This window comes from Dreissena polymorpha, chromosome 14, assembly GCF_020536995.1.
Source record: "Dreissena polymorpha isolate Duluth1 chromosome 14, UMN_Dpol_1.0, whole genome shotgun sequence".
Lineage (NCBI taxonomy): Eukaryota > Metazoa > Mollusca > Bivalvia > Myida > Dreissenidae > Dreissena > Dreissena polymorpha.
The window spans coordinates 556,214-581,889 of NC_068368.1; the positions used below are offsets into that span (position 1 = coordinate 556,214).

At 37.2% G+C, this 25,676-nt stretch overlaps 1 protein-coding gene across 1 annotated transcript in view; it reads left to right on the forward strand.

The window, feature by feature from the left end:
- LOC127857999 (ubiquitin carboxyl-terminal hydrolase MINDY-3-like) overlaps nt 1-20,767 on the forward strand; it is a 33,725-nt gene extending 12,958 nt beyond the window's left edge. Inside the window, exons 3-12 of the mRNA XM_052394833.1 lie at nt 244-478; nt 1,503-1,617; nt 2,179-2,252; nt 4,147-4,226; nt 5,421-5,491; nt 10,848-10,928; nt 12,367-12,439; nt 17,668-17,740; nt 18,542-18,704; nt 19,160-20,767. Coding sequence (XP_052250793.1) covers nt 244-478; nt 1,503-1,617; nt 2,179-2,252; nt 4,147-4,226; nt 5,421-5,491; nt 10,848-10,928; nt 12,367-12,439; nt 17,668-17,740; nt 18,542-18,704; nt 19,160-19,309 — 1,115 coding nt within the window. The 3' untranslated portion in view covers nt 19,310-20,767. The remainder of the gene's footprint in view (nt 1-243; nt 479-1,502; nt 1,618-2,178; nt 2,253-4,146; nt 4,227-5,420; nt 5,492-10,847; nt 10,929-12,366; nt 12,440-17,667; nt 17,741-18,541; nt 18,705-19,159) is intronic.
- The last annotated feature ends 4,909 nt before the right edge of the window (nt 20,768-25,676 follow it).

The window sequence follows — 25,676 nt, forward strand, 5'->3', positions numbered from 1 at the left end:
ACCCAAACAATACCCCACGCCTCACCCAAGATTCCCTGCCCCCCCCCCCCCCCCAATTTTTTTTTTCCTGTTTTTATTTTTGAAAGATCATCTAATAAATGACCCCACCCCACATTATACCCCCTCTCAACCCCCCCCCCCCTACCCCCAACCCCCCAAAAAAAAAAAAACTTTTTTTGCTTTTTTTATTTTTGAAAGATCTATTTAAGACTATACATTGTGTTTAATATTGCCTATTTATAGCTGAAGAAAGCCAAAGTCTCCTTGTGTCAGCACTGTGTGATGTGTTAATGCTTGTCTCCACCAATGGCTACTCTGTACTTAGTCTGGAGGCGGAGCCTAATTCAAATAATGTCCAATTGGAGAATGGCAGCCCATCAAGTAATCAAGATAAGGACATAACTGACCAATCACTTGAAGGGGAAAGTTTATGTAAACGACCAAGAATGGACCAGATGTTATTTCATTCTCGTTTAAGGTAAGGAAAACTATGTTTAAAGGGTTCATAATTATCATTGCAAACTTTGTCAGGCATGAGTAAAACGATAGGTATGTGCTAAAACATTAATTGAGACTTTTTTTAGAAAAACATATTCATGTTAGTAATTTACTGGTGAATGTTTTAACTAATTTTATTAGCCTAATCTAGAATAAAAAAATATTTGAGGATAATATATAGCTTTTCATCTTTATACATGTCTAGCAAATTTCAATTCTCCACATTAGACAAAACTTGACTGAAATAAGGATCTAATTTTCTATTTGCAAATTTTTATTGAACCAGGTTAAAGCATAGTTAATCAATGTTTAAATTGGTAGCAATTAAATTGATGAATGTATTATAACAAAGTACAGGTAACAACAAAAAGGGAATTATTTTAAGATAAGCAAGACCACATGTTTATTTTTAGATTACCTTAATCAATGTTCTCCAGCTAAATTTGAGTAGCCAGTTATATTTTCAAAGTAGCGTGTCTTAGCTTTAAAACAGGTGTATTTGCACCATTTCAATTGATATTTATGGGAAAAGTAGCATCTACCGTAATTACTCTATGTTTTCGGACACTCTAAGTTTTCGGACACCCCTTTTTTTAGCAAAAATAATTATTTTTTGTGACTCTTTATTTTCGGACACACAAGTTTTCGTCCGTTATTAATGTCTCAAAATTTTGTTAATATTTTTCTTATCTAAGTTTTCGGACACGAATTTTCTTTATTATTTTTAAGTGTCCGAAAACGTAGAGTAATTACGGTAAATTGAATGTACCCGGTAAAATCGCCGGCTGCCAGTGCTTCAGGTGAACACTGCCTTAATGTAAACGTATAATCCTGCTTATCAAAATACCTTGTATATCTTCATTTGTGGTAAAATGCCCCATATAAAGGGTCCTGTCACCTTAACAAAAAAGGTAAAACACTATAATTGTATACACCGGAACACAGAGTTGAATGATGTATAGGCATGAACATTATTATTTATGTTTAAATTTTGAATATTTCAGGTGTTCAAAATGTTATGATGAAGTTTCATTGAAGAAATGTGTTGCGGCAAAAATCAAGGGATTCAGTGGCACATCGGGTGTTCTACTTTATCTGTATTCAGTTATACTTACCAAAGTAAGGTATAGTCACAACAATTGTGTTTTTTGACATCTTTGTTTCATAAATGTTACTGGGTATGTATTTTTTAGAAGTTGCACTTTTCTGGTATTTTGGTGGGTCAAGTTATGTCTCAAATTGAAGTGTATTAATTGTATTGTGATAAACAGTAACTTGTTCTCCAAGAAAATTGTATTTGCCAGTTATATTTTCAAAGTAGCCAGCGACTTAGCAGTAAAATGGGTGTATTTGCACCATTTCAAGTGATACTTTGGGGAAAAGTTAAGTAGCTGGCATCTAGATCGAATGTAACTGGTGAAATCTTTGGCTGCCGGTGCTTTCGGAGAACACTGTTTTAGTCTGTAAGGTAAAAAATAGGATTTTCTGTCAGGTAAATAAAATAGTAACCAAACAACTTGAATTGTCTGCACATAAGAAGGGTATAGATGTGGTTGAGAATTAACCATTTAATAATCTTTTTTGAGATGCATGTGTTGCGTACAGATGTTTCTTTCTTACATGTCCATTTGTGTGTATTTAAATGTTGTTTTACCGTCCTGTTCTAATGTTTGAATATAGGGTATAGAACAGATCAAGAATGAAGTTGAAGATATCAGTGAGCCCTTGATAGACGGCCTTCATGGTCACGGAAGGTGAGTTTACTGGGGTCTGTTTATTTATTGTAAGATCATAACATTTGATTTTTTAAATACTTATTTTTATGCCCCCCTTCGAAGAAGAGGGGGTATATTGCTTTGCTCATGTCGGTCTGTCGGTCCGTCCACCAGGTGGTTGTCAGACGATAACTCAAGAACGCTTGGGCCTAGGATCATGAAACTTCATAGGTACATTGATCATGACTCGCAGATGACCCCTATTGATTTTGAGGTCACTAGGTCAAAGGTCAAGGTCACGGTGACCCGAAATAGTAAAATGGTTTCCGGATGATAACTCAAGAACGCTTAGGCCTAGGATCATGAAACTTGATAGGTAGATTGATCAGGACTCGCAGATGACCCCTATTGATTTTCAGGTCAAAGGTCAAGGTCACAGTGACCCGAAATAGTAAAATGGTTTCCGGATGATAACTCAAGAACGCTAAGGCCTAGGATCATGAAACTTGATAGGTAGATTGATCAGGACTCGCAGATGACCCCTATTGATTTTGAGGTCACTAGGTCAAAGGTCAAGGTCACAGTGACCTGAAATAGTAAAATGGTTTCCGGATGATAACTCAAGAACGCTTAGGCCTAGGATCATGAAACTTGATAGGTAGATTGATCATGACTCGCAGATGACCCCTATTGATTTTCAGGTCACTAGGTCAAAGGTCAAGGTCACGATGACCCGAAATAGTAAAATGGTTTCCGGATGATAACTGAAGAACGCTTATTCCTAGGATCATGAAACTTGATAGGTAGAATAATCATGACTTGCAGATGACCCCTATTGATTTTCAGGTCACTAGGTCAAAGGTCAAGGTCACGGTGACCCGAAATAGTAAAATGGTGTCCGGATGATAACTCAAGAATGCTTATGGCTAGGATCATGAAACTTCATAGGTACATTGATCATGACTGGCAGATGACCCCTATTGATTTTCAGGTCACTAGGTCAAAGGTCAAGGTCACAGTGACAAAAAACATATTCACACAATGGCTCTCACTACAACGGAGAGCCCATATGGGAGGCATGCATGTTTTACAAACAGCCCTTGTTATGTATAGATTTTAATTTCACATTATTGCTTTAATTGATTTGTTATATACATGTTAAACATTTAATAGATTAATTGAACAAACTTGCCCTCGTTTTACTGCTAAAATATAATTGAAAGTAAATAGTTTAATAAATAATACTTTAACTAGGTTCAAACCGGAGTATATTTATTTCAGAAATAATATTAGCTAAAATGTACTCATTTACCATTTGTATGACATAAACATGGCATATAATTATACAATTTCATTAAAGACTATGATTGTGATCTTGTGTGCAGTTTAGTATTAACCTCAAATTGAACATTTAGTTTATGCCTATTTATTTTAGCTTGATTGCATAGAAAGCCTAAGGCTTAGTTGAAACACTCTCAAGTCCGTTTCCTGGGACTAGAACCAGTACTTGGTGTCTATATGGGAAATCTAAAGAAGGCTCCCACAGTGGGGATTAAACCCGTGACCTCCCGGTTGCTAGGCACACACCATATCTACTTTACCACTGCGACTCAACAAAAAGAACATTTTACCCTTTACCACTTAGATACGAATTTAATTCGTATGTACATGTAGTGCCTTAGAAAGTTTAATAAAATTAAAGACCTGTCTTACTAGATTTAAGTTTATAAGGCTTTATTTCCAACCCTTAGAAACTGATGAGCAGCAAACAGCATAAAACCTGAATAGACTGCGAGTTACTCACAGGCTGTTCAAGTTTTATGCTGTTTGCACAAAGCCATTGTCACCTTGCCCCTGATTGAAAGAGGGTTAATAGAAAACATGCAGTTTGGAGTTGTTCTTACCTAGATTTTCTGTTCTTGATGTGTTTTAGTCAGAGTCTTATCAACCTGCTTATCACTGGGAAAGCTGTAACAAACGTATGGGATAATGACAAGGATATCTCTGGTCTAAGTATGAACTGTAGTTGGACTCAGTAGTTAAGAACTTTAATCCTTTACCACTTAGATACGTATTTAACCCTTTACCACTTAGATACATATTTAATGTATTGTATTTAATCCTTTACCACTTAGATACGTATTTAACCCTTTACCACTTAGATATGTATTTAACTGTTTGCCACTTAAATACGTATTCTGATGGGTTTGTAGTCCCTTAGAAAGTTAAATTTGATTAAAGACTTTTCTCACTAGATTCAATTTGTAAAGGCTTCATTTCCAGCCCTAAAATACTGATGAGTGGCAAACAGCATAAAACCTGAACACACTGCGAGTTACATGTACACACAGGCTGCTCTGGTTTCATGCTGTTTGCACATAGCCATTTACACTTTGCTTCTGAGTGGGAAAGGGTTAAGACCTTTAAAGGTCAGTTATGCTGATGGCTGTTAACTTTTGGATCAAGTTTTTTAATTTGATAAAGATTTCTACTTAACTTCTAAATACAGGCAGGTGTAAATACTAAAAAATATATAGGCTCAAAGGGTTTTAATAGTTTTTAAGATAGTTCCCTGTTGAATTTATTATATTTACTTAAGTAGTTTCCAGCATGCCAACTTAACTGTCCATAAAGTCTTAAAGAAACATGGACTAAATACTATGTTACCTAAATAACTGTGTAATGATGGCAAGGCACAAGAATGATTAAAATTGTGATTACAATATTTATACCATTCTGAGAAACAAGTTTTTCATGCAATTCATTCTCAGATAATTCCACCAATATCAGCTATTTACAAGTTAGTTGCATGCCATGGTTTTCTCACTTGCTTTGACATCACGTGTATAAGTGTTCATCTGGTGTTCACAAAAAAGAACATGGAACTGGGAAGAGGTACAGACAGGGAATGTTTGGAAATTTCTAAACATAATATGTTTAAAAGTGTAAAATGCAACTAGTTTAAACACTGGAGGTAACTTAGTCATACTATATTAACGATAAGTTTTTGATAAAATGAATGTTTATATTGTCAACTAATTTGCACATAAACTAACAAATGTATTCTAGAACTGCACTGAAATTATTTCTGCAGACAAGAATGATTACTTCCTAGTTTTTTTGCCGGAAAAAAATTAGCTTGAAAATTGTCTAATATATACATACTGAAAGACACATGAATATGAAATTGTTTTTGTTTCTTCCCAGAATTACATGGGGTATCCAGACGTTCACATATTGGTTTTCTGTCATTTATGGAACATTTGCGTTACTGTGAGGTAAGCTATGTCAACATTATCTATTAGAAATGTTGTTTTATGTTTTGCATTAAGACTTATGATTATGGTTATATACGTTATATACTTATTTCCATAATTTTATATTTAACAGTACTCAAAAGAAAAGGGGTACTTCACTGTTTAAATATTACCATTTGTTATTATACCATGGCTGGAAAGGGGTATATGTGAGTCTCTATGTCCTTTAGTCAGTCAGTCTGTCTGCATAGTGAGTCTCTATGTCCTTTAGTCAGTCAGTCTGTCTGCATAGTGAGTCTCTATGTCCTTTAGTCAGTCAGTCTGTCTGCATAGTGAGTCTCTATGTCCTTTAGTCAGTCAGTCTGTCTGCATAGTGAGTCTCTATGTCTTTTAGTCAGTCAGTCTGTCTGCATAGTGAGTCTCTATGTCCTTTAGTCAGTCAGTCTGTCTGCATAGTGAGTCTCTATGTCCTTTAGTCAGTCAGTCTGTCTGCATATGTGAGTCTCTATGTCCTTTAGTCAGTCAGTCTGTCTGCATAGTGAGTCTCTATGTCCTTTAGTCAGTCAGTCTGTCTGCATAGTGAGTCTCTATGTCCTTTAGTCAGTCAGTCTGTCTGCATATGTGAGTCTCTATGTCCTTTAGTCAGTCAGTCTGTCTGCATAGTGAGTCTCTATGTCCTTTAGTCAGTCAGTCTGTCTGCATAGTGAGTCTCTATGTCCTTTAGTCAGTCAGTCTGTCTGCATATGTGAGTCTCTATGTAGTCAGTCAGTCTGTCTGCATAGTGAGTCTCTATGTCCTTTAGTCAGTCAGTCTGTCTGCATATGTGAGTCTCTATGTCCTTTAGTCAGTCAGTCTGTCTGCATAGTGAGTCTCTATGTCCTTTAGTCAGTCAGTCTGTCTGCATATGTGAGTCTCTATGTCCTTTAGTCAGTCAGTCTGTCTGCATAGTGAGTCTCTATGTCCTTTAGTCAGTCAGTCTGTCTGCATAGTGAGTCTCTATGTCCTTTAGTCAGTCAGTCTGTCTGCATAGTGAGTCTCTATGTCCTTTAGTCAGTCAGTCTGTCTGCATAGTGAGTCTCTATGTCCTTTAGTCAGTCAGTTTGTCTGCATAGTGAGTCTCTATGTCATTTAGTCAGTCAGTCTGTCTGCATAGTGAGTCTCTATGTCCTTTAGTCAGTCAGTCTGTCTGCATATGTGAGTCTCTATGTCCTTTACTCAGTCAGTCTGTCTGCATAGTGAGTCTCTATGTCCTTTAGTCAGTCAGTCTGTCTGCATAGTGAGTCTCTATGTCCTTTAGTCAGTCAGTCTGTCTGCATAGTGAGTCTCTATGTCCTTTAGTCAGTCAGTCTGTCTGCATAGTGAGTCTCTATGTCCTTTAGTCAGTCAGTCTGTCTGCATAGTGAGTCTCTATGTCCTTTAGTCAGTCAGTCTGTCTGCATATGTGAGTCTCTATGTCCTTTAGTCAGTCAGTCTGTCTGCATATGTGAGTCTCTATGTAGTCAGTCAGTCTGTCTGCATATGTGAGTCTCTATGTCCTTTAGTCAGTCAGTCTGTCTGCATATGTGAGTCTCTATGTCCTTTAGTCAGTCAGTCTGTCTGCATAGTGAGTCTCTATGTCCTTTAGTCAGTCAGTCTGTCTGCATAGTGAGTCTCTATGTCCTTTAGTCAGTCAGTCTGTCTGCATATGTGAGTCTCTATGTCCTTTAGTCAGTCAGTCTGTCTGCATAGTGAGTCTCTATGTCCTTTAGTCAGTCAGTCAGTCTGCATAGTGAGTCTCTATGTCCTTTAGTCAGTCAGTCTGTCTGCATAGTGAGTCTCTATGTCCTTTAGTCAGTCAGTCTGTCTGCATAGTGAGTCTCTATGTCCTTTAGTCAGTCAGTCTGTCTGCATAGTGAGTCTCTATGTCCTTTAGTCAGTCAGTCTGTCTGCATAGTGAGTCTCTATGTCCTTTAGTCAGTCAGTCTGTCTGCATAGTGAGTCTCTATGTCCTTTAGTCAGTCAGTCTGTCTGCATAGTGAGTCTCTATGTCTTTTAGTCAGTCAGTCTGTCTGCATAGTGAGTCTCTATGTCCTTTAGTCAGTCAGTCTGTCTGCATAGTGAGTCTCTATGTCCTTTAGTCAGTCAGTCTGTCTGCATAGTGAGTCTCTATGTCTTTTAGTCAGTCAGTCTGTCTGCATAGTGAGTCTCTATGTCCTTTAGTCAGTCAGTCTGTCTGCATAGTGAGTCTCTATGTCCTTTAGTCAGTCAGTCTGTCTGCATAGTGAGTCTCTATGTCCTTTAGTCAGTCAGTCTGTCTGCATAGTGAGTCTCTATGTCCTTTAGTCAGTCAGTCTGTCTGCATATGTGAGTCTCTATGTCCTTTAGTCAGTCAGTCTGTCTGCATAGTGAGTCTCTATGTCCTTTAGTCAGTCAGTCTGTCTGCATATGTGAGTCTCTATGTCCTTTAGTCAGTCAGTCTGTCTGCATAGTGAGTCTCTATGTCCTTTAGTCAGTCAGTCTGTCTGCATAGTGAGTCTCTATGTCCTTTAGTCAGTCAGTCTGTCTGCATATGTGAGTCTCTATGTCCTTTAGTCAGTCAGTCTGTCTGCATAGTGAGTCTCTATGTCCTTTAGTCAGTCAGTCTGTCTGCATAGTGAGTCTCTATGTCCTTTAGTCAGTCAGTCTGTCTGCATAGTGAGTCTCTATGTCCTTTAGTCAGTCAGTCTGTCTGCATAGTGAGTCTCTATGTCCTTTAGTCAGTCAGTCTGTCTGCATATGTGAGTCTCTATGTCCTTTAGTCAGTCAGTCTGTCTGCATAGTGAGTCTCTATGTCCTTTAGTCAGTCAGTCTGTCCGCATAGTGAGTCTCTATGTCCTTGAGTCAGTCGGTCTGTCTGCGTAGTGAGTCTCTATGTCCTTTAGTCAGTCAGTCTGTCTGAATATGTGAGTCTCTATGTCCTTTAGTCAGTCAGTCTGTCTGCATAGTGAGTCTCTATGTCCTTTAGTCAGTCAGTCTGTCTGCATATGTGAGTCTCTATGTCCTTTAGTCAGTCAGTCAGTCTGCATAGTGAGTCTCTATGTCCTTTAGTCAGTCAGTCTGTCTGCATAGTGAGTCTCTATGTCCTTTAGTCAGTCAGTCTGTCTGCATAGTGAGTCTCTATGTCCTTTAGTCAGTCAGTCTGTCTGCATATGTGAGTCTCTATGTAGTCAGTCAGTCTGTCTGCATAGTGAGTCTCTATGTCCTTTAGTCAGTCAGTCTGTCTGCATATGTGAGTCTCTATGTCCTTTAGTCAGTCAGTCTGTCTGCATAGTGAGTCTCTATGTCCTTTAGTCAGTCAGTCTGTCTGTATAGTGAGTCTCTATGTCCTTTAGTCAGTCAGTCTGTCTGCATAGTGAGTCTCTATGTCCTTTAGTCAGTCAGTCTGTCTGCATAGTGAGTCTCTATGTCCTTTAGTCAGTCAGTCTGTCTGCATAGTGAGTCTCTATGTCCTTTAGTCAGTCAGTCTGTCTGCATAGTGAGTCTCTATGTCCTTTAGTCAGTCAGTCTGTCTGCATATGTGAGTCTCTATGTCCTTTACTCAGTCAGTCTGTCTGCATAGTGAGTCTCTATGTCCTTTAGTCAGTCAGTCTGTCTGCATATGTGAGTCTCTATGTCCTTTAGTCAGTCAGTCTGTCTGCATAGTGAGTCTCTATGTCCTTTAGTCAGTCAGTCCGTCTGCATAGTGAGTCTCTATGTCCTTTAGTCAGTCAGTCTGTCTGCATAGTGAGTCTCTATGTCCTTTAGTCAGTCAGTCTGTCTGCATAGTGAGTCTCTATGTCCTTTAGTCAGTCAGTCTGTCTGCATATGTGAGTCTCTATGTCCTTTAGTCAGTCAGTCTGTCTGCATAGTGAGTCTCTATGTCCTTTAGTCAGTCAGTCTGTCTGCATACAGCATAGGTTCAATATGTGAGTCTCTATGTCCTTTAGTCAGTCAGTCTGTCTGCATATGTGAGTCTCTATGTAGTCAGTCAGTCTGTCTGCATAGTGAGTCTCTATGTCCTCTAGTCAGTCAGTCTGTCTGCATAGTGAGTCTCTATGTCCTTTAGTCAGTCAGTCTGTCTGCATAGTGAGTCTCTATGTCCTTTAGTCAGTCAGTCTGTCTGTATAGTGAGTCTCTATGTCCTTTAGTCAGTCAGTCTGTCTGCATAGTGAGTCTCTATGTCCTTTAGTCAGTCAGTCTGTCTGCATATGTGAGTCTCTATGTCCTTTAGTCAGTCAGTCTGTCTGCATAGTGAGTCTCTATGTCCTTTAGTCAGTCAGTCTGTCTGCATAGTGAGTCTCTATGTCCTTTAGTCAGTCAGTCTGTCTGCATATGTGAGTCTCTATGTAGTCAGTCAGTCTGTCTGCATAGTGAGTCTCTATGTCCTTTAGTCAGTCAGTCTGTCTGCATAGTGAGTCTCTATGTCCTTTAGTCAGTCAGTCTGTCTGCATAGTGAGTCTCTATGTCCTTTAGTCAGTCAGTCTGTCTGCATAGTGAGTCTCTATGTCCTTTAGTCAGTCAGTCTGTCTGCATAGTGAGTCTCTATGTCCTTTAGTCAGTCAGTCTGTCTGCATAGTGAGTCTCTATGTCCTTTAGTCAGTCAGTCTGTCTGCATATGTGAGTCTCTATGTCCTTTAGTCAGTCAGTCTGTCTGCATAGTGAGTCTCTATGTCCTTTAGTCAGTCAGTCTGTCTGCATAGTGAGTCTCTATGTCCTTTAGTCAGTCAGTCTGTCTGCATAGTGAGTCTCTATGTCCTTTAGTCAGTCAGTCTGTCTGCATATGTGAGTCTCTATGTCCTTTAGTTAGTCAGTCTGTCTGCATTAAACAGCATAGGTTCATGGAGCCAACTGCTTCCACATTTCTTACAATATTAACCCTTTACCATTTAGATACATATTTTTATGCATTTGTAGCAACTTTAAAAATTAAATATAATTAAAGACATTTCTTTGTATATTCAAGTTTTTAGGCTTCATTTCCAACCCTTAGATACTGATGAGCAGCAAACAGCATAAAACCTGAACAGACTGACAGTTGCTGGCAAGCTGTTCTGGTTTAATGCTGTTTGCACATAGCCTTTTCACTTTGCTTCCGAGTGGTATAGGGTTTAATTCAAATGTGAAACATATTGTATTGCCTTGAGGTGATTATGTGTAAGACAATGTTTCTTCCCCAAATGATCAACAGGCAGAGGTATTTGCTAGTAAATAATAGTAAAATAGTGGACAGATCAATTGTGGGGGTATAATTCCTATTTATGATTAAGCTGTAGTTTCCAATGTTTCTTTCTATAATGTAGTTTCATATGAAATTTTTGTTTTAGTAACACACTCTGTTATAGTCTGTATGAAATACTCTGCATTTTGAACTTTTCTTAAGGTCGGCTGGAATTTGAAGAATCCCAAGTACCCAATATGGTTAATAGGCAGTGAAACCCATCTGACTGTGTTGTTCTCAAAGGTACATGACTTGTTTATTCATGTTTCAACAAAGTTTTTTAACTGAAATATGCTTTTTTTGCTGTCTGTGTGTATGTCAGAATTTTCCTATTGGAAATTTTTGAATGTTTATGTTTTATGGATAGCAATTAAATATTAATAGCATGCATATATTGTTATTACCCTAGTTTACTCCACTTTATGTTCCCATAAAGGGGGTAGAATATAGTCAACATTTTATCTGTCTGTCCAAATTGTAATTTAGTTGGAATAAATTTACCTGGGTCAGAAACAAATTTCTGCAATGTTCATTTATGTCCTTCTTCTTGTCTGTCCATCCTTTGAGGCACTTCTTTTTAAGGGTGAGATCTTAAAAAAACAAATTATCCATTTTGATGAAATTTAATATGAAACATCCGTGTAGAGCGGACATGCACTGTATCGTCTGGTCATTCATGCCCAATGATTTTTTGAAAGAGTGATTTCTATTTGATTATCAAGATTACAGAATTTTCTAATTGATTGTTAGCTCGGCGTTTTCGGAGAAATATTGTCATTGCCAGCGTGTCTGTGTCCATCGTCGTGTCGTGTCTGCCGTCTGCGTCGTGCTAAAACCTTAACATTTTGTTAAGGTTTTGAACACTGGCTCTAAAATCAAATTGCTTCCACCTGCAACTTTGAAACTTCATATATACCAGGGTAGATGCACCATGATGAGTTCTACACGCCACACCCATTTTTGGGTCACTAGGTCAAAGGTCAAGGTCACTGTGACCTTAAATTTTTTTTTGACAAGCTTTCATTTATTCAAATCTGCACCCGTAGCTGTGCGTGGCACCTGTAATGCGGTGCTCTTGTTTTCCAGGCGCTAGATTACAGACATTAATGATCTGAATTTGATGAAACTTAATTTGACTTTCGTTGGATGGGCATTTATTTTCAGATATTGATTGCCTTTTAAATGCTTTACCTACCTGTGTTTGATCTCAGAACTACTTTGTAGTATACTTAAGATTAAACAGGTTACTTTTAAGTTAGAGTTACCTGAGCCAACAATGACAATGATGCTTCTTTATTTGGTATTGTCGGCTAGGGTACTACTTTAAAGTACCCCAGGTACTCTTTAAGTATGAAACAATGTACTTCAGGTAGAGAAAATAAGCTTGAAGGCACCCAGACATACTCCTGGGTACTTTCTAGAATATATTTTATTTTGAGTAATACATGAGCCGATAATGACAAATCATGCCAAATTAATAGTATGGATCCTAAAGCGTTAATATATGTTAAAATAAACCTTTACAATGACATACTAGTAATTAATAAAGATTCAAAACTCAAAACTTTAAAGTATAAAACTAATGCCGTAGTATCTATTTGAAAATATGCATATATTATAATTTATTACATTTATTAAATATTTTGTTGATTTTACTAACCATTCAGTTTGTAACTTTCAGGACACCAACTTGATCATTAATGAAACAGTTCAGTCAGCAGCCAGAAGAATCTTCCAGAGATTTGATCCTGAAGGTTGTATCATGGAACTTTTTAATGAGTTTTCAAAAGCTTTTCTAAATTCTTTCTGTATAAGGGTTTTGCCAGAGTTTTAACCTATGTTTTTTAGCTCATCTTAACACAACATGCTTACGGTGAGCTTTGTGGAAACTTTTCATCCGTCAATTTTTAGCTCACCTGAGCACAACGTGCTCATGGTGAGCTTTTGTGATCGCTTTTTGTCCGTTGTGCGGCATCAACATTTGCCTTGTTAACTCTCTAGAGGCCACATTTATTGTCCAATCTTCATGAAATTTGGTCAGAAGATTGGTTTCAATGATATCTGGAACAAGTTCGAAAATGGTTACGTTTGCTTGAAAAAAATGGCTTCCAAGGGATGGGGCATTTTTCCTGATATGGCTATAGTAAAATCTTGTTAACACTCTAGAGGCCACATTTATAGTTCGATCTTCATGAACCTCGGTCAGAAGATTCATCCCAATAATATCTTGGACGAGTTCAAAAATGATGCCGGTTGGTTGAAAAACATGGCCACCACGGGGGCGGGGCTATTTTCCTTATATGGCTATAGTAAAACCTTATTAACACTCTAGAGGTCACATTTATTTTCCGATCATCATGAAACTTGGTCAGAAGATTTATCCCAATGATATCTTGGATGAGTTCCAAAATGGTTTTGGTTGCTTTTAAAACATGGCCACCAGGGACGGGGCATTTTTATGTCCCCCACTATAGTAGTGGGGGACATATTGTTTTTGCCCTGTCTGTTGGTCTGTCTGTTGGTCTGTTGGTCTGTCTGTTGGTCTGTCTGTTTGCGCCAACATTAACATTTTGCAATAACTTTTGCTATATTGAAGATAGCAACTTCATATTTGGCATGCATGTGTATCTCATGAAGCTGCACATTTTGAGTGGTGAAAGGTCAAGGTCAAGGTCATCCTTCAAGGTCAGAGGTCAAATATATTTGGCCAAAATCGCTCATTTTATGAATACTTTTGCAATATTGATGATAGCAACTTGATATTTGGCATGCATGTGTATCTCATAGAGCTGCACATTTTGAGTGGTGAAAGGTCAAGGTCATCCTTCAAGGTCAGAGGTCAAATATATTTGGCCCAAATCGCTTATTTTATGAATAGGTCAAGGTCAAGGTCATCCTTCACAATGTCAAGGTCATCCTACAAGGTCAAACATCATATAGGGGGACATTGTGTTTCACAAACACATCTTTTTCCTTATATGGTTATAGTAAAACCTTGTTAACGCTCTAGAGGCCACATTTATTGTCCAATCTTCATGAAATTTGGTCAGAAGATTGGTCTCGATGATATCTTGGATGAGTTTCAAAATTATTATGTTTGCTTGAAAAAAAGGCTTCCAAGGGGTGGGGCATTTTTCCTTATATGGCTATAGTAAAATCTTGTTAACACTCTAGAGGCCACATTTACTGTCCGATCTTCATTAAACTTGGTCAGAAGATTCATCGCGTTGATATCTTGGATGAGTTCAAAAATGATGCCGGTTGGTTGAAAAACATGGCTGCCAGGGGGCGGGCATTTTTCCTTATATGGCTATAGTACAACCTTGTTAACACTAGAGGCCACATTTATTTTCTGATCTTCTTGAAACTTGGTCAGAAGATTTGTCCCAATTATATCTTGTTATCTCAGGTGAGCGACTTTGGGTCTCTCAGGCCCTCTTGTTGGCAATTGAGCGTCATCAACATTTGACTTGTGAACACTCCAGGGCCTGCATTTATTGACAAGAAACTTTTTTTTAACCTTTTTCCCAATGATGTCTTGGTCAAGTTTCAAACTGGGTCACATTGTGTCACATACAAGGTCACAAAGTTTGTTTGTTTGTTTTTTTAAAGCTTGTGAAAATGCTAGAGACCACTTAATTGTCCAATTTTATGAAACTTTGTAAGATTATTTATTTTGATTGAATCTACATTGATTTTGAAACTGGGTAATGGGATGTCAACATAAGGTTGTAAAGTCAAGAGTGAACAATAAATCAACATTATTTTCAAACTTTTATGAAACTTGGTCAAAACATTTGTCTCGATGATTAGCTTGTCCAGTCAAAACTGGGTTACATGGGGTCAAAATTAGTTGGTAAGTCTTTAAAAGAAAGGAGCATAAACACTTAGATATCTGAACTTGCTCAGATCATTTGTTAGTCACAACCAAGTGCACTTAGATATCTGAACTTGCTCAGAACATTTGTTTGTCACAACCAAGTGAGATATGTATCCTGTCTATTGAAAAACATGTACACCATTGTGCTTTACTGTGTTACGTTTGTGGCTGTAGTAAAACCATTTAAAGTCACATTTTTACTAACTGATTGTGGTAGTTGCTGGGCTAGGGTTGGAAAATTATTGTGGTTTGTTGAAGAACATTGCTGTTAGATGTTAGGAAAGTCAACCCTTTCCCCCGTAAGAAACAAAGTGAACATGGCTTTTGCAACCGGCATAGAACCAGAACAGCCTGTGAGTAACTCATAGTCTGTTCAGGTTTTATGCTGTTGTGCATGTGTCGAAAATTGGAAAGAAATGAGCCACGTTCTGAGAAAACTGGGCTTAATGCATGTTCATAAAGTGTCGTCCCAGATTAGCCTGTGCAGTCCGCACAGGCTTATCAGGGACGACACTTTCCACTTTTATGGGTTTTTTAGCTCGACTATTATATATGAAATATATAAAGTGGAGCTATCCTACTCACCCCGGCGTTTCCGTTCCGTTAGCGTGCAAATGTTAAAGTTTTCGTACTACCCCAATTATTTTCATTGTCCCTTGACATATTGCTTTCATATTTTGCATACAAGTACTTGTTTACCAACATGATCCCAACCTATAGACAAGAGCAGACAACTCTATCAAGCATTTTGTCATAATTATTGCCCCTTTTATACTTAGAATATGCATATTATTGATAAATCTATGTTAAAGTTTGCGTACTACCCCAAATATTTCCTATATCCCTCGACATATTGCTTTTATATGTTGCATACTTGTTTACCAACATGACCCCAACCTATAAACAAGAGCAGACCACTGTATCAAGTATTTTGACATAATTATGGCCCCTTTTACACTTAGATAATTGAACATTTTGCTTAAATTGCCATTAAACTTCTTTATTTGTGATCACATTTTATTATTACTTTGACAAAACAACACTTACCTGAATACAACAATGGATTTCACCCAGACAATACCCCAGGCCCCTTTCTAGAATCCTCCCCCCCCCCCCAACCTCCCCCCTCCCCCCGCATTTTTTATTTTTTTTTAAACATCATCTAATAAAATACCACACCCCACATTAAACCAATCATCAAAGTTCAAAGTTAAGAACATATAGAACCTTCAAAACTGAATTTGTTTGTGAAGAATATCTGACACTGAACTTAAAAAGAAATGAACGCGCCTTATTTGCGCAATTCAGAACCGGAATTCTACCACTTAGGGTCGAAACCGGAAGGTATGTGGGTGAAGCCCCCGAGCAAAGACGGTGTAAGCTGTGTCACAGTGGACTGGTCGAAGATGAAACTCATTTTCTTGTTGAATGTGCTCTTTATGAAAACACAAGATCAGTTATATTTGGGAACATTTTGAACTCTGAAGAATATGCTACCTGTCAATCAAATAAAGATAAATTAGTTCTCTTGGTTAAATGTCATCCAAGAAAGTGTGCGAAATTTGTTGTAAATGCTTTTTATATCAGAAGCAGTATTTTATATAAGTAACAATATCTGTTGTATGATGTTGTGTCAGTTAAAACTTTAAAATAATATAATTATGTAAATGGGCTTCTAAGTATCAACTACGAATTACACATTTTTCAGGCATATGTCTTCTTACTTATGATAAAATTGTACATATCATATTATCATTGAACTCTTGCTATGTTCTTATACATATATTATATAGAAGATGCTAACTTATTCATTGAACTAAGTATGTTGCTCAAATATTTCATTGTCTATTTGTATAATAATGATCACGTTATATTTTACACTGTTGTTAAGGTGACTTATAGGCCTATTAGGCCGGGTGTTCTTGTATGCATTGTATATATGTCTGTTAATCTCCTGTACGTAAACACATGTCACTATAATAAAAGATTATCTTATCTTATCTTATCTTAAACCCCCCTATCACCCCCTACCCCCCCCCCAAATTTTTTTTTTTAAACATCATCTAATAAATTACCACACCCCTCATTATACCCACCTCTCACCCCCCTACCCCCCCCCCCAATTTTTTTTTAAACACCATCTTATAAATTAACACACATCACATTATACCCCCCTCTCACCCCTACCTCCCCCCCCCCCCCAAAAAAAAAACATTTTTTTTTCCTTTTTTATTCGTGAAAGATCGTCTGAGAAATGACCCCAACCCAAATTATACACTGAATACCACAATGGATTCCACCCAAACAATACCCCACACCCCTACCCAGAATTCCCCCACAACCCCCCCCCCCCCCAATTTTTTTTTTAAACATCATCTAATAAATTACCACACCCCACATTATACCCCCTCTCAACCCCCCCCCACAAACAAAAAATATATTTTATTTTTTATTTTTTTATTTTTGAAAGATCGTCTAAACATTATTGAATATGAACAATTTCCCCATGATGGCTTACATTATACTGTAAAGTACTCAGATAGTCGAGCGCGCTGTCCTGACAGCTCTTGTTTTAGTTTCAAGGAAGTCCCTCCTTACCAAAAATCAAGCTTATGCGGAAAGTGTCGTCCCTGATTAGCCTGTGCGGACTGCACAGGCTAATCTGGGACGACACTTTATACACATGCATTATACCCAGTGTTCTCAGAACACAACACAAATAGCAGTACACTAATAAACTGTAAATCCATTACAAATTATTAGGAATAGTGCTCCTAAGCCTGACACACAAATACTCGGGTCAGTAGTTAAAATAGAAGAAAAATCACTAACAGTAAAATGACATCATATTTTGACGAAATGATGTCATCAATCCAGCAAAATTCTCCTTTTAAACTCTTTTACAATGTATATAAACAGTGAAAACAAAATTGTTCGATTTTGTGGATTATTGATTTTAATTCACTTGTGATCGTAGAAAAATATTTGTTGTCTATGATCACTCGTGAAATAAAATCGATATTCCACTGTATTCAACAAATGTTCTCTATATATTAGTAAATTTCTACCATATTTAACAGGTTTTATTTTGTATATTTTCAGGCAATGGGTTTATAGTAACTGATCAGCTCGGAGATCTGATGCAAGCCTTGGACCTAGTCTATATTAAAGAATAGTTAGTGTTAACTCTCTGTTCGTCAGTTGAAATAAGTTAGAATAGTACTTGTTAACAGAATGTTGCAACATAATGATATCAATCGTAGTGATTACCTGCCAAACCATTGTCATAAATCAGTTTTTGTCTGAAACACAACGTTAATAAAGCATACTTTAATCAAAGTAATCAGTTTTATTTAATACATGTTATAACTGACTTTTTATAAATTGATGCCAATACATTCTGAAAATAAATGGGAGCCATGATTTGTGTGTAGCATTAGTGCTATTGTTAGTAGCCTTGTTATGTGCAGCTGCGAATACATTGGAAATTTATTTGTGTCTTGTTCTGAGAAAACTGGGCTTAATTCATGTGCGTAAAGTGTCGTCCCAGATTAGCCTGTGCAGTCCGCACAGGCTAATCAGGGACGACACTTTCCGCTTTAATGGTATTTTTAGTTTCAAGGAAGTCCCTCCTTACCAAAAATCAAGTTAAGCCGGAAAGTGTCGTCCCTGATTAGCCTGTGCGGACTGCACAGACTAATCTGGGACGACACTTTACGCACATGCGTTATGACCAGCTTTCACAGAACAAGACACATTTGCTTGTGTTCTTTCATTGAAGTTCTGACATTAGCCATAGTGTTGTTTAAACAATTATGAAGTTACTTGTTGATGCTGTTTAAAGGAGTACATTTTGAAGAATTTCATTTAAAAAATCACAAATATTTTCCCAAACAGCAATTTACATAAGTTTATTCTGCTTTCTAAAGACTAGTAGGTTTCCATTTGATGCCGTTTGTACTGCCATATTTTTCAGTGTAGATATAATGGCTAGTAAACTGGATGCAGAGGGTCTGGGTATAATAACCCAGAGTAGCTTCTTTGAAGAGTTCTATGGAGGGGAAAGCACTCCTGAACTCCCCAAGTCTTTCACTCTCTACCACTACAACGGGATTGCCCGCTCTTGTGCAAACAAGCAGGTCAGTGGTGTTTTCCTGCATTACTGTGGAATTAAAATCAAATAAAGATAAGATATTTCATTTACTCTCTTAGTTGTTTACTTGTAGTTGTTTATGAAGTATAACATGCATGTTCTTATTTTTTTTTTAAAGGTGGTAAAATGGGTAAAACATTAGGTGGCTAAGGATTTAAAGGCTGAACTTATAAGTTTCAGGTTGATAAACCAAGTTTGCTAGAAACCCAGGATGTTAATTTCATCCTAAATTTTATTCTGGCTTATTATCTTGGAATGTTAATTGAAATGCTTGTTAAATTAACTTATAGATATGTGTTGATAAATGATTGATGAATTTTTTTGATTATATGATTTGACGATACATATATAGCTTGGTTGCATTATCCTATCAAATTTCTTCAATTTTTGTACAAATAACATTGGGCAAACAGTAAGCCGTTGATCCCTTGTCCCTGACAGGTGCAGTATGTGGAAGGTCAAGCTGAGATACACGATGAGCTGGAGGTGCAGATAGTGACCGACACGTCACCCGTCAAGTTCTGCCTCCTGACCAAGTGGCCCACCATCGAGATGAAGTGGAACAACGAGTGCATCCCTTCCTTAAACTGAATAGAACATAAAGCACATTTTAATTAACCTGTTTTATAAAATTATGGACAGCATACATGGGAATCTGTTATATGAACTTTTAAATAATGTTTGGTTCATTGAAACATCGCCACACACCAGGGACACTGTTATTTAAACTTAGTTTATGTTAAACCGTAACCACTTAGTCACATTTGTTGACGCATTTGTAGTGCCATACAAAGTTAAATTTTATTAAATACCTTTTTACTAGATTCAAGTTAAAAAGGCTTGTTTTCCAACACTTAGTTTTTGATGAGCAGCAAACAGCGTAAAATCTGAACAGACTGCGAGTTACTCGTTGGCTGTTCTGGTTTTATGCTGGTTGCAAAAGCCATTTTCACTTTGCTTCTTACGGGGTAAAAGGTTAACCTCTTGAATATATGGTCCTTTGAACTGTACATAAACCTGTTGTATTATGTTTATACAGAATATGAAATTTTTTAATTCTGTACCCTAGAGTTTTTATACCAATGAGTTTGAAACCCATCCTTTTGTCAAAAGTTTAACACCATTCTGAAATGTACGATTATTATTGGTGGAATAAGAATGTGTTTCACCTTTGAGATAACTATCTTTGAAACTTTTTTTTTTTTAAATTGCATAAAACTACCAATCAAAATGCTTGTTACCTATAAGCTTAAAAGATACTGAGCAATTTATTGAGCTCATATGAAAGCAAAATAAGTTGTATGTTGTTTTATATGATTGTTGCAGTTGCTTCATTTATGTTGCATATTTTTTTATAAACATACAAACGTTAAAGAAAAGGCCTTGGCAAACAGCGTAGACCCAGATGAGACGCCGCATGATGTGGCGTCTCATCAGGGTCTGTGCTGTTTGCTTTAAGGAATTTCTTTAAGAAATATTCTAAATATAGAAATTAATATACTAGACATACCTAATTTTGGAAATAAATTGATCCAATTTAGAAGGATGGGAGAGTCCACTAGGCATAAATGGGGGTTAAGTATTTTGCATAGAAACTGTATGTGTACCATTATTTCGGGGGGGGGGGGGCATGAGTATACAGCTGTAGAACAGTATCTCAGTAGAGTATAGACATGGTTTTCATATTCGCCACTTCTATGGGCAACCATGAATGTAGAGTATAATAAGAATTTTCGGGCATAACTATGTGTTACACCCGGTACTTACGATAAGCGTACGACAGAATCTTACGAAATCTTGCGTAAGATCCACCTAAGATCTGTTGATAAAACGGCCTCCTGGTTGTGTTCTCAATAAAATAAAATGTCAATGCCATATTGTGGGAATCGAGTCAGAAGACTGAACAATATCCAAAACTCCAATTAGCGTCTGATCTTTCGAAGTTTATGGAATAATATTAAATATGACGTAATATTATAAAACATTGTTGTTTGCTATTGTTGTTGTAAATATTAGTTAACATGTTTAATGCATAAATAATTAATTTTACTTCTTGTGTTTGAGTGTTTTTTTCTTAAAAAAAAATATACATAGATGCCATGATTGTCGGCAGTAAGGAACCGTTTAAAAAATTACTGTTTTTGACGTTTTGGCAATGAAATATTTTTTGTGGACATTACTGCTGGATCGTATATATTTAAAAAAAAGAAACATATTTATTCATGCGTGATGGCATGAAAGAAATATAAGAATAACTAAAAGTACAAATATGAGACGCGTCACGCGAAAAAGGATCTTATGTCAAGTGCAACCAGCGTAGCTAAAGACCAACCTGCGCAATTACGCAGTCTGGTAAGGAGCCACGCTTTCCGCTATAAAGTCACACAAGATTTCGTGATCGCATAAGCGGACAGGGTAGATTCTGGCCATACTGCGGATGCTCGCTGGTCATTTATGGCATAGTATCTTTTTTCGTATAACGTGGCTCATATATAATACACACAATTATGACGGCCATTCAGATCCGGTTGGCTAAAATAAGGGTCCATCTGAGTCCTTCGAACTTGGCGGGCACTCGATCATTATGTTTTAGCAAATAATATCGTGTCAAAACGAGGACACAGTTTCAATTCATGTTCAAAGTTTATTAAGACAAGAGATAAAGCATTGCGTTTCTATATAATAATAAATTGAGACAGTTAAATATTACTAAACACAAATTGATTCTTACATAATATTTATTAAACTTGGTGCATATTTGGCCCCAACACGTAAACATCAATACGAGTTTTACAGTTAAAAGGTGTGCTTTGTTTGTCTGATTATAGTACCCGGTAATTAATCAATTTTGAAACAAAGAGTTGTTCAGTAAACGGAATGTAATTCAGATAGGATTAAGCCTGAAAGGGGCCGTGCTCTGTGAAAAGGGGGTTTAATGCTTGTGCGTAAAGTGTCGTCCTTAATTAGCCTCTGCAGTCCCCACAGGCTAATCAGGGACGACATTTTCCGCTATAATGATATTTTCTGTTTAAAGAAAGTATTTGCTTAGCAAAAATCCAGTTTATGCGGAAAGTGTTGTCCCTGCTTAGCCCTGGGAATGACTAGCTTTCAAGGTGACAAGACGTGTTTTCCTGAGCTCCGTGTCTTGATTATCGATTATTGACTTACACGATTTAAATTGAAATGTAGCTAAACCGTGTATATGGATTTATATGGTTTATGTAACTACACTGGAGTGGTAAAATGGTAGTTGAATAAGTAAAAAAGACTTTCTTGTACAAAAAATGCTGAGTGCTGAAAACTGGAAGCGTAATTTGAATGTGTAAACGTTATCGGTAAAAAAATACCATAAATGCAAATAAGTTATTGTAATACTGTGAGTCTGTGTCTGTGCCATGTTTGTGTTGTGACTAGCCTGTGACATAGAGGTGACCGAGTCTGCGCTGTGTCTGTACTATGTACTATGCTCGTGCTGTGCTGTGATTGAGTTGTGTCTACGCATTGACTTTCGTTCTGAGCAGTGGAGCACTTGTGGATAACGCTCAGGTGTTGGACTCTGTTCATCAGGTACGGTTACTTCTTTTTCGCCAAAAGCTCGCAAAGTCCTCAAAATTGTTATTGCTCCTGACTACAGCCAGTGTCTTTAATCTTAGAAACACCAGACTGTACTAGAAATAGCAAACGAGCGTTAAGTTCGCCGATAACGAACTCGATAGTGAGCACAAACGCGCATATCAATCAATCATGGAGTCCCCCTTAGCATCTCATTCGTGTGAACCAACAATCTCTCTTTCCGAGGAAGCCATTCAAAAAATATCAGACACTTTAGTAGCAACATTCCGTGCCCACATCGAAACAATTGTTGAGAACGTTGTCACAAGCGTCATTTCTAAACTAACTTCAAAATTGGAAGTGCTTGAAGATGAAAACACGAAACTGTGTAGTGAAAATAATGAGTTGAAGGCCAAATTAAATCTCCTGGAAATAAAACTTGATGACCAAGAAAATTATTTCCAGGCGGAATCTAGTTCAAATTTCAGGGATTAAAGAAAACGGAGAGGAAAACACGGATGACCTCGTTCTTGACTTATCCAGAAAAATTGGATCAAATCTAACTGTACCTGAATTAGATCGGACCCACAGAGTAGGTAAACCAAGTCCGAATAAACCACGTGACATCATTGTCAAATTCACTTCATATAGAGCAAGACAAAAGCTTTACCTCTGTCGATCAAAGCTTAAAGACCACGGGTTTAAAAACACTTTCATTAATGAGGACCTTACAACCAAACGCGGTGCCCTGCTCTGTAGTGCCAGATCCCTGACGAAAACCGGTCATCTTCTTGGGGCATGGTCATCCGATGGGAAGATTCTCATTAAAGACCGAAACTCCTTGATCTTCAAAGTGAACACTGCAAGTGACTTAGCTCACAAATGGTTAGCGTGTGGCTATGATATTAATTAGTGAAAACATCATTTTGAATGATAAATAATCATATTATAACGAAAAATTAATTTTTGTGAAAAAAAAATTCACAATCAAATATATATGTTGATCTTCAAGCTCAAAAACAAGTGGTGTGTAACCCGTACTTACGGTTGGTAAAACGAAAAACTGCAGAAGAAAATTATTAATTATGTTAATAGTAGTTTGTAAACTATAGGAAAACCTAGTTTATATTGACAATAAAACCCACTAGTAAAGATCCATTGCAAAGATTTTTTGCAAAAACACAGAGAAATGTCCGATAAACAATCTGACTCAAGCAACACAAAGGACAAGATGGCGGCCACCGGCCACCCCCACCCACTAAAGTTGTAAACAAGGGAACAAGGAGGAAGGCCTCAGCAAACACTGCGGACAGGGACAGATCAGCATCAAGGGACAGCTTGAAAAGCTCTTCCAGAATTATTTCCCCTAGTAAATCTGCGGTTTGGACTTGTGATACATGTTATGAAAAATTCTCAAATGAAAATGACTGCCTGTTTACCTGTCAGTACTGTGATGCTAACCATAGGTGTTTAAAATGTCTCGGAATACCAAAGACTGCATACAAAGCTGTTGGTAGTAGAATTAATATGCCATGGTTTTGTACAGTGTGACTTGAAAAAACTTTGAAAACTCTCAAAGATCAAAAAAGTATTGAAGATCGATGTTCAGATTATCTTTCAGACTTCTCACGTAAGATTGCAGAAAGGCTGACAAAGATGGAGGCTGACATGGTTGGCATATGTGATGATATTGGAGTAATGCGGGAAGAACTAATGAAGGAGATTAAGGACACTAAGGTGATCAGTGCAGATGAAGCGGTAAGCAGTGCAGAGACAGATGCTGGAGTAAGTAAGGTTAGTGCTAAGAAAATCTTAGGAAAATCTGCTGAGCAGATACTGAATTCAATTCAAGAAAGACTTGATAGAAAAAACAATATAGCATTTTATAACATACCCGAAGGATCCGGAAATATTAAAAATGAAAAAATCAAAAATGATATACACGAACTCAGACAAATTGCAAAGGAAATGGGTGTCATGATTCTTGCTGAAGACATTTTGGTTGTTCGGCGCATAGGTAAAACTGGTTAAAGGAGAAAAGTTCATGGTGAAGATGTTGAAGTCCCAAGAATTCTAGTCGCAACTTTCACCGAAAACATTAAAGCAACGATAATGAAAAACAGTTATAAACTTCAATTTTCAGAAGTAGCATATATTAAGAAAGTTGGTGTGAAACATGACATGAGTAACGAGGAACGGCAAAAGGAAAAAGAACTGAGAAAAGAAGCAAAGGATAAAACCGAGGCAGAAAAAGATCCAAAAAATGGTATCTGGTCAGAGGCCTCCAGTGGGACAGAAAAATTGTAAGGGTAAAGTCATTCAAGGCCAAAGGGATGGAGGCAAACGAGCCCATACTAGGCTCTCCAACGCTCAGCCCGGGTTAGTTAATGAAAACAGTGACCAGTGTAGAAATGTTTGTAACAATGTAGATAGTTTCCCAGTTTTGTTCTCAAATGTAGATACGTTCACAAATGATAAGTTTTATGAACTGAAAATGAAGTTAATAGACATGAAAGAAAAGCCTAAAATAATTGCATTACAAGAGGTAAAAGCTAAAAACTTCAGATATGAAAGATTGATTGCAGAGTATAACCTGGACGGGTATGAAACTGTGTATAAAAACCTTAGTAAAGACTCTGAGGGAAGAGGTCTACTGATTTATGTCAATCAAGAATTGAAAAGCACGCAGGTATCATTTAAGACAGTCTACAATGAATATCTAAGTGTTGAAATAAGCCTGAATAAATGTGACAAGTTTCTCTTCACGTCAGTATATAGTAGCCCTAGCATGAACACAGAAGAATGTCAAAAGCTTTGTAGTTTGATCAATGAAATCACTGCTATGAAATACACACACTTTGTTACAGTAGGTGATCTGAACTTTCCAAATATCAACTGGGGTGATATGTCTACAGACAGGGGACCAGGTGACTTCAGTTTTGAATTTGTGGAGTGCATCAGAGACAGCTTCTATAATCAACACGTTCATGAGCCAACGCGTGGAAGGGGAGACGAAGATTCATCACTTCTAGACGTTGTATTTAGCAATGAGGAAGGAATGATAAATAGTGTAAGCATTGAAAAACCCACTAGGGAAGAGTGACCACTTTGTTTTGACATTTAACTTTAGCGGTTATTCTCAAAACCATCATGCAAAAGAGAGACTTAACTTTGCAAAAGCCGATTTTGATGGAATGAAAGAGACACTTAGTATAGATTGGGAAAGTGCCATGAGAAATAAAAAATTAGATGAACAATGGAAATTTTTTACAGAGAAAGTAAATGAGGCTATCCAAAAACATATACCAAGAAAAAAGTGCTAACAAACCAAGTAAAAAACATGGAATACAATTATCGAAAAAGTTAAAAAGTCAAATGAGAAGAAAAGAAAGATTATGGAATAGGT